Source organism: Cryptococcus neoformans, chromosome 12 (genome assembly GCF_000149385.1).
Source record: "Cryptococcus neoformans var. neoformans B-3501A chromosome 12, whole genome shotgun sequence".
NCBI lineage: Eukaryota > Fungi > Basidiomycota > Tremellomycetes > Tremellales > Cryptococcaceae > Cryptococcus > Cryptococcus deneoformans.
Genome location: NC_009188.1, coordinates 545,320 through 554,490, shown reverse-complemented (window position 1 = coordinate 554,490; position 9,171 = coordinate 545,320). Strand labels below are relative to the sequence as shown.

At 47.2% G+C, this 9,171-nt stretch overlaps 4 protein-coding genes across 4 annotated transcripts in view; all 4 read left to right on the top strand.

The window, feature by feature from the left end:
• Window positions 1-471, top strand: part of CNBL1740 (hypothetical protein) — a gene marked incomplete at both ends in the record, with an annotated part of 1,709 nt that extends 1,238 nt beyond the window's left edge. The window contains one exon of the mRNA XM_767213.1: window positions 1-471. This exon is cut by the window's left edge and continues 281 nt beyond it. Within this exon, the coding sequence (XP_772306.1) occupies window positions 1-471 (471 nt within the window).
• Window positions 472-1,971: 1,500 nt separating this feature from the next.
• On the top strand, window positions 1,972-4,981 carry CNBL1730 (hypothetical protein; the record flags this gene model as incomplete). Its single annotated transcript, XM_767212.1, has 6 exons — window positions 1,972-2,761; window positions 2,828-3,190; window positions 3,240-3,303; window positions 3,354-4,282; window positions 4,335-4,867; window positions 4,922-4,981. The coding sequence occupies 6 exons, from the start codon at window positions 1,972-1,974 to the stop codon at window positions 4,979-4,981; spliced, it is 2,739 nt and encodes a 912-aa protein (XP_772305.1).
• Window positions 4,982-5,678: 697 nt separating this feature from the next.
• On the top strand, window positions 5,679-6,662 carry CNBL1720 (hypothetical protein; the record flags this gene model as incomplete). The annotated part of the gene is made up of 5 exons (XM_767211.1): window positions 5,679-5,721; window positions 5,906-5,974; window positions 6,205-6,355; window positions 6,407-6,569; window positions 6,624-6,662. The coding sequence occupies 5 exons, from the start codon at window positions 5,679-5,681 to the stop codon at window positions 6,660-6,662; spliced, it is 465 nt and encodes a 154-aa protein (XP_772304.1).
• A 1,086-nt stretch (window positions 6,663-7,748) lies between these two features.
• Window positions 7,749-8,930, top strand: CNBL1710 (hypothetical protein; the record flags this gene model as incomplete). Its single annotated transcript, XM_767210.1, has 6 exons — window positions 7,749-7,812; window positions 7,897-8,061; window positions 8,116-8,211; window positions 8,265-8,284; window positions 8,335-8,490; window positions 8,544-8,930. The coding sequence occupies 6 exons, from the start codon at window positions 7,749-7,751 to the stop codon at window positions 8,928-8,930; spliced, it is 888 nt and encodes a 295-aa protein (XP_772303.1).
• Between the last annotated feature and the right edge of the window lie 241 nt (window positions 8,931-9,171).

The window sequence follows — 9,171 nt, the reverse complement described above, 5'->3', positions numbered from 1 at the left end:
TCTTCTGGGGGAAGAGACTCAAGATCCTCTCGCCCAACGGTGGAAGAGGCCAATTCTGCATTTTCTTCAACCCCAACGCGCAACCCGGCGTCTGCAGCCTCAGCAAACGCTCCTCTGCCAAATCCGGTCTCCATCAAATACGCCAGTACTCAACCTCCCCTTCCCCCTAATCAGTCTTCCACCCCCGTCACTGTTCCCACCTCGCCGCGGATAGTTCAATCTAAAACTCAGCCTCGTGAGGCACAGCAACCTCAAACGCGAGCCCAAACGCAACCTATGAAATCACATACCTTTCCTGTTGGCAGTAGCGTGCCATCAGCGAGCGCCGGCTCTCGCACAGGCACTGGAGGCGGTGTTGCTAACGCTGGTAATGGGGCTGACACCGTCTCAGGAGGCATACGAGATTGGGTGCGAGGAGATGATCCGATTGCAGTTGTTGGGGGTAGGATGACAAGCCCAATGAGGGATTAGGTGGTGCAATGAAAGTTTTTGCAGGCTTTGAAGAGTGAAAATATTGCGTTTAAGACGAGAAAAAGGAGTTGACTGAGTCGGAAGCGCATATTCAGTTTAGAATTTACAGTTTTGTTTGGGTCTTGATAATACATTTCGTTGTGGCATTTGATGTTATTTTTCAATATTTATATCATGTGGCGATATAGTAAATCCACGCACCTTCGCCTTAGGTTCTTTATTATCTTTCTCAAAGCATCGTATTAAGGAGTAACTGAAGTAAATCAAGGTCCTTTTGTTAATCATAACATGTCTCGAACGCTTCGTCATTCCATTGAGTGCTCTATCTTTGCATAAATAGGCGTAAAAAAGATTGCATCGATATGCGATTGATGGTCGAATGAAGGCATGCCATGTTTTACGATTAGGACATTTCGTACGCACTTTGTGCTCTAAGCCGGTGTATGATACACAGGGTCTGGCCAATCCAGAAGATGATAAACACAAGCATCACGCAGGAGTATCAATCCAAAGAAAGTCTGAGAGAACGAACGAAAGAGGAAGAGAAAGCTGCTGTATACGTATGACAGAAGGGTACGTAATAGCCGGCAGCTGGCGGAATAAATTATCAACAAGCAACGCCATCAGGATGACTCAGGAACAGATCGACGGACCGTCTATTGTTCTCCACGTCCAGGCACATTTCTTCCACTTTTTGCTATTGTCCTTCTGTTCAAAGAGTCCCTTATCCCTTACATCCAGCCCTTTGCTGTTCCCACAAAACAAAAAGACAATAGACACCAGTACAATGCACTCCGGACTCAACAGCAAATGCCCCACCACTGCACAACCATCGCACAAGAGCACAGACAGCGTCGTTTCAGACCTACGCATTTTTCGGTTTCGCATCTTTCTTGCCGTCAGACTCGTTTCTCTCTTCTTTATTTGGGTTTTAATCAATTCAAGGCCTTGGAAGGTGCCTGAGTTTCACTTTGGTCAGAGACTCGTTTGATTTCCATACGTTGTCCAATATAGTCTGTTACAGCAGAGACCGTATTTGGGAATTGAGCAGCTGGTGACTTTCCTTTTTTTTCCTCATCTTTACCATCTTCATTTGAACTCTCACACTCACCTTCCCCTTCACGCAGCTCATTTGTTCCTAATCTCAGCTTGAAACTGCGTCTCTGATCAGATATATAGTCATTACTCCCCTACTTTATTTATCGCCAGTAGCTAGTAATATCCGCCCATCAGAGAGACACACACACGTACAACACCACGACCTATCCGCACCACACAGTATTCGTATCCTTCGCGAGCACTCGCCACTACTTCCGGATTCCCACACTCGCCACAGTCACATATAAATGCAAGTTTTGCCCTTTGTAGCCATACTTCCAACTGACCATCGCGTAGCAATTAGTCATCATGCCGACAAACTCTACCTCCACTCTGAGCGTTAGTAGACCGGCTACCACTGATCCTGATGTTCATGTCTCCTCGCCTACCCGTCCGTCTTTCATGTCTCACAGGCGCGGTCTCCAATCTTCGGATTCAGCCCGTGATAAAGATCCCATGGAGAATCTTGAGGGTGTCCATGTCCGTGGTCATCATCAGAAGAGGGTGAGTATTTCGTCCCTTGCGGACCCCGTTGTGGATCATTCCAGGAGGGTGAGCTTCTCCAGTGAGGCTATCGGTGATGGCCAAAAGTCACCAATCTATCAGATTCCCCAGCGTTTGGGCCGTGGCTCCCTTTCCATCTCGCCCGAAACTGAGGTGTCAGACAAGAATTCCATTGCCAAACCCAGGGCTAAACCCCGGCCCTTGTCTTTCCAGGGCTCTCCTGCCGCTAGCCTCTTGAGCCCCTCCTCACAGTCCAAGTTTTCCACTACAGCTGCAGGTAAGGGTTTGACAATTTCCCCTTCTCTTGCCCGCAATCCCTCCTCTGGTTTTAAGTCCATTTGGTCTGCGAGTGCCACATTGCCAGATAACACATATTCTGGTTGGAACTCTCCAGTTAACAGTCCGAAAACTGTTGGTTCTGACTCGGGCACAATTGGTAGTGCGGCGCTCGTCGCAAAGAAAAGGGGCTTGTCCATCGCAATTGTTAAGGATAATGGTGGAGTTATACCAGTCACTCCCAGCTTGGGAAGTGCTGGGTTCAAATCACAAGGGACTGCATTGAAGAGTGCGGAAATGAAGATGATCTGTGCCTCGAAGAATGATAGGGAAATTGTTCATGCTACGGCAGCTTCTGGACTTATCACCGGCAAGCTGGATAGTGCAAAGAGTTCAGGCTCAAAGAAGGAGAGTAAGTGGCTTTAGTCTTATCATCAAAAATGTTAAGTAAGAGCATGAACACTAACAGATGATGTAGTCATACTCTGCAAGTTTTACCACACCACAGGTCTTACGTGTACCTCTCGCCCTTGCCGCTTTGTTCACGCTCTGTCATCAGTTAAGTCCCCATTGCCCACTGATGACATCTCTCAATATGCTATGCTTTCCCCCACTCGCCCCATTGATCCGACTAGTGGTACTTTTGCTTTTGCCCAGCAGCAGATCAATCAGGTACCCAAACAGCTGAAAGTGGATAGCGGTGGAATTGATCAGGACGACGTTGAGATGGGCGAAAGAGTGGTATTAAAGGATCAAAACGGTCAGGAGGTGACTGGTCAGGTGTTCTTGATGTCTGGAGGAGGCAAGGGGGCTGGCGGTAAAGGCAGGAACAAGTACAAGAGTGAGTAATACTGCTGAACATTAGCAATATACCTGACGTCGCCGGAAAGCGGTTCCTTGTAAGGACTTTGCCGAAGGCCATTGCCCATATGGCGATTATTGCTCTTTCCTTCAGTGAGTGTTTCATCCGTGCATGTACTGTATTTTATCTTACGGGGGGCTAGCGACGAAAAGCCGCGGAACGTACTGCCTACCGACGATAAATCCTCCCGTACTAAGGATCATAAGCCCAGCAAGGCTGGTCACAAAGATTGTCTTGTCCCTTCTATCAGAGTTGGCCCTGATGTCATTCACAAATCTCGATCGAGTGGACTTTCAGCTTTTGGAACCCGTTTTTCCCAGATCGCAGTACAGGTTGACCGCTCCAGGGAGACCGTTGCGGCTCCCACCCCAAGGCGCGCAGTGTTTCCTGCTAGTTCCGCCACCCTCAAAGCGCATACGCCTCCTGTGCCTACTAGTGAGCCAGTGTCTGTTCCCATGGCTGTCGTTACTTCAGCGCCCCCCAAGTCAAACGCTTGGTCTAAAGGTCCTCCTGCTCCCATCAAGAAGATTAGAAGCCTCAAGAAAGTCACCATCGCTGATATGGGCCATAAGCGTGATCTCAATGTCAGTCTAGATGCGCCTCTCAAAACCCCTACCTCTGCTGGGCCTCTTGCCGTACCCCTGTCAGCCATGTCTCTTTGGACTGAATCGGATCCTGCTACGCCTTTCGATCCCATGACACACAGAAAGAGGATGTTGGAGATTGAAGAGCAGGCCAAGAAGAACGGGCATAGTAAGGTCATGCCCAAGTCAAGCCTTGTAAACCTTGCGTTTGACTCTTCCCCTGCTCCGAGTCAAGTCTTTACCCCTTCCGAGTCATTCCTCCCCTTCATGGCTCCCACTTACCCTTGGGGGATGCCCATGTCTCCCGTTTCAGTCGGAGCTTACCAGGATCCTTCGATTCCTGACATTGAAGGAGGTTTGGGCGTTATTTGGACACCGACCGGCTGGGCTGTTCAGGACGTTGCTATGAAGCACGCATTGAGGAGTACCGAGATGAAGCAGAAGTTTGAAAATGCGAAGGGGAGAAAACCTATGAGTTATTACAGAAGTATGTCGCATACCCCATATCTTTCGGCCTTGCTGACCGATGTATTGCATAGCTCGTCCTTGCAAGTTCTTTGCTGAAGGACACTGTCCTCACGGTGAGGAATGCACCTTTCTTCATATTATTCCAGCTTCGTCTCCCGAGCCGCTTTCGTCATCCGACAGCGATTCAGCCGACTACAAGCCCAAAGGGCAAGGCAACAGGCGGCTCAAGACCTTGCCATGCAAATTCTTCAACTCGGCGGCAGGGTGCATCAATGGCGATGACTGTGCATTCCTCCACACTCGAATTGTCCCAGAGTCGGCTCCACTTGTAGCGAGACCTAGACCTTGGAGAACGAAACCTTGCAGGCATTATCAGCTTGGAAGGTGTATGCTGGGTGATGCCTGCCACTTCGCCCATGTGGACGATCCTACTTGGATAGCGTCGGGCCGGAAAACTGGAATTATGACACCTGTCAAGGTTGAAAATGCACTGGAACAATTAACAGCTGAGAAAGTTGAGATGACTATCAAGCGGATTAGGGAAATGAGTAAAGAAAGGAAGGAGGATGACGAAGAGGATGATGAGGAAGACGATATACAAATTGTGAGTTAATCTACTTGATTCTTGTTTAAGATTGTGATGTTGAAAGCGCAACAGGTAACATACAGCACATTGAGCCCCTCGACCTCCAGTTATGGTTCCTCGTACGCTGTGTGAATGACAGGAGCTCCGTATCCTTGCTCTGAATATAGTTTAAATGAGTACACTATCCTTCAATTACAAAGATTACAAGTTTGCAGTGGCTTTTTTTTCTCTTTTTTTTTCAGAACTGAACAGAGCGATAAGGCGACGGAAATTATGATTTGTAAAAGTACACTAGATGATGTGAAATGGACGTCTAGCAATGGTGAAATGCAGTATGCAAGACATGCAAAACAACCACATGAATAAATAGTCCCATCGACGAACGACAATGCCCACCTAAATGCTGACGGATTTTGGTCGTCAAAAGGAGGGTGCGCAATAACAACAAACAACGCAACTAAAACAAACAAAGACAAAAAAAGGGGTTCGGCTCGGAATGTTGATACGGTTCAGTTACCCGATAGGGAAGTTATATATTACGTAATATGACATTGAGGGGGGAGGTCGGCCGGTGCGTAACTGGTTACAAAACAACACGTCTAATAAACTCTTTTATTTATGCCTAGGCCTGTTTTCCTATTCTTCTTTTTCTCTTCCATTTGTCATTTTCTGCAATTCGCGTACTTTCTTGCGCCTTATATCCCTCCAGCCGACCACATCACGCTCTTTTAACGCCCACTCTCTTTTACTGCATATCTCAACGAGATAAACGAAAAAGAAAAACGTCCGTTAGATTTACAACTTCACGACACGTCAAAGAACTACCACGATGCTCGCTGCTTTTGCCCTTGCCGTTTTACCTCTGCTCTCATGTGAGTGAATGCTATTCCTACCCCTATTCTGGTCCATCATCTTTATACAGTATTAACTCCGCGTATTACCGTTCTTACCTATTTTTGTCACGACGCGCGACCCTCCTTTCATTCTGTCACACCCGCCATCTGTCATCTGACTGGTTGAAACTCCCTTCTGTTCAACATCCATCTGTAAAAACAGCCGTCATTGCTATTGATGGATGCACCCGAAATGCCACTGTGCAGTCTGGCGACACTTGTGACTCCATTTGTAAGTAACGTTTCTAGTCGTCGCTTTGTTTTACATACTGCGCGTCTGGAGGCCATGGCTTGGCACGCTTGGGACACGTGTGCTGATAACGTGAATCTTATTGCCTCCTTTGCGTTTCTCATTTTCCAACCGTCATCTTACGACTCTACGATGTTTTTTTCCCTACCACTGTGATTGCCGACGTCCACTGATGACTGCTCCCTACGCGTCGCGTCAATAACTGCGCACAGCTCGTCAATACGGCGTTTCCACCTATCAGCTTGCTCTTGTGAATGATGCCACTATCGATGAGAACTGCGACAACTTAACTCCCGACGAAACTGTTTGCCTCGGTATTGAAGGGCAAGACTGCACGAAGGTCTACACCGTTGTTGCCAACGAGTAAGCAGTTGAGACGTCGGTCGACCGAATACTGCTAATGTGCCCGCTTAGTACCTGCGCATGGGTACAGGAGATGTACGGTATCAGCAACGAAACCCTCTACGCCAACAATCCCCAGATCGACGCCGATTGCGAGAACATCTACGTCGGCGAGGTCCTCTGTGTTGACACTGACGCTTTTTCTTACCCCTCTTACAATGAGTCTCTTTACAACGTGAGTTTTCGTGTCGGGGGGCCTTTACTGGCGCTCATGGCTATCTATTCGTAGGCCCTCGCTTGGACCTACCTTCCTTACTGCGATGAGTAAAAGGTCAAACTTACTCTAGTATTCTCTCAAAGCCCTTGTACCGTTCCGACGTACAGCTTTGTATTTCGTCTTATTTGCTTATTATTTAGTTTGTTCTTCATACCCTACGCTCACCTGCAATCTCCTTCCTCATTTAATGAGGACAATGTAGCTATAAGGAGGCATCTTTTTGTTTTGCATACCCGATTTTGTGAAGAATAACGATGAACGGACACTCTGGGAGTATCTATAAGTCGTAGAGGCATTAGAATTGATGAATGTCTTGATGTTTTTTCATAACGCCAATTAATTGTTGACACTGGAGTTACTGGTATGAGGAGCAGCAATCAGGAGATATTCTGGAGTAACGTATTACCGCTCCGAAGCGGCTATAGTTTTTGATTGGAAAGGGGTAGGTGGGAAGAAGGGTTGTACAGAGTGAAAGATGCAGCGTTACAGGTGAAGGTGGTGATCATCACCCAGATTACCAGCAGTCTGCAATAATAAGGACTCACTGATATCACCCAGCAATGTGACAGGTTTGAGCATTCAGTATTTTGTTGATGAATACCCCGGGAAGGCCCCTGGCGGAGAGCTCTATCTAAAGCCACCCGTATGATATGGTACTCACCTGCATACATCCTACGAGTACAGCATAACACGCGTGGTGGAACAGATTTACGCAGAAACGTGCACATATGAGTGTCGAATTTATGTTGCATTATACATTTTCCATCCGCAAGTCTCGTTACATGTGAACGGAACGAGGTAAGTAGGAGCTCCGAGGATGGAGAAAAGATCCCGAGCGCGAACGAATAATAAATTGATATGGCTGTCGGACTTGGCCGTTGATATGACGAATGATGCATGATGTCGCGAGCTCGGATCCTCATTCGTCATCCTTTATTTCCTCTACTGGCTTATATATGACTCCTGCACCGGTACGCTTCTGATTACCCGAGCCCGAGGAGTTCCTTATATAGCTTTCCATATTTCCATATTCTACATTTCCTTTGTCCTTTATTATATATCCATTTACCTTCCAAACTGAACAATCTGCCCAGACTATCTTCCTCCTTCAGGTTTCTTTCCACGACCAGATACAGAATGTCTACACCAACCGTAACTCTAAATGATGGCGTCAAAATCCCCAAAATTGGATTTGGCCTTGGTGAGTCCTCCCTGGCTCCTGGCGCAAGGGGTACCATGAGGCGCATCATCCGCTGACTTCCCATTGTTTGTCGTTGTTACGTAGGTACCACCCACTACGCCAAGGAATGCGTTGAGCATCTCGTCTCAGCCTTAAAGACTGGGTACACTTACATTGACTGCGCCCAAATGTACAAAAACAGCAAGAGCGTTAAGGACGCCTTGGAAAAGTGGGGCGGTAAGAGGGAAGATATTTTCCTTTTGCAAAAGTGTGAGTACATCATACCGGCCATGTGCCTTTCCCCTCCTTACTGATGGGAGATAGGCGGCAGCGGCGGTGGAGACAGTGAATCGGAGAAGAACCCCAAGGTTATCCTGAAGGGTTTGCTTCAGGAAATGGGTGTTGATTACGTTGATCTTTGTAAGTTGTCCGTGATTTTGTATGTAGAGTTCACCTTTTGACTGAATACGTAGATCTTCTCCACTCTCCACTTGTAAGAAAGTTTTTTTGATATAGCAACGTACCTACTGATATTGGCAACAGCTCTTCGCTCCCAAGTACTCTATCAACGAAGCATGGGCCATAATGGAGGAAATCAAATCGGAGGGCCTTGCCAAGTCTATTGGTGTCAGTAACTTCAGGGAGGAGGACCTCATGGAGTTGCAAAAGACTTGGAAAATTGTTCCAAGTGTCAACCAGGTTGGTAGTTCATACCTTGAGATTAATCCGGTCGCCATTGACAGTCACCGTAGATTGAATTCCACCCTTACAACTACCATGCCGACAACATGGTTCGTCTCCAAGATTTCTGTCACTCTAACAAGATCACCATCCAATGCTACGGCCCTCTCACTCCTCTCACCAAGGTTCCTGGTGGACCCGTTGACTCTGTAGTCAAGAAAATTGCGCAAGCCAAGGGGTACGAAGACTCACAAGTATTGCTGAACTGGGCCGTCCAGAAGAGTCAGGGTGTTGTCGTAACCACCTCGGCCAACGAAGGTAGACAGAAGTTGCAGCTGGAAGCCATCACTGAGAAGGGAGAGCTCACTCAAGAAGAAGTAGATGAGATCAGCGAGGCAGGCAAGAAGATGTTTGTCAGGGCGTTCATGCAACAAGTCTGGGACAAGGCCAGAAAGTAAGAAGGGTCCTTGCAGTTAAAATATCCAAATATAACCAGAATGATGCAAAAAGTCGTAGATGTAGATGCATTGACAAGTTAGGCTTGTGCTGCTAGTCCACAGGATCCCAGCCTACATTCCTTTCTGTATTCTGTTATCACATTGTATTATATTTACATCTTTTATTGCTTACATGTACCTATTATTATGGCATACTATTTTAAGCCCTATTTGTTAACTTGGACGACGCAGATGATGTTGT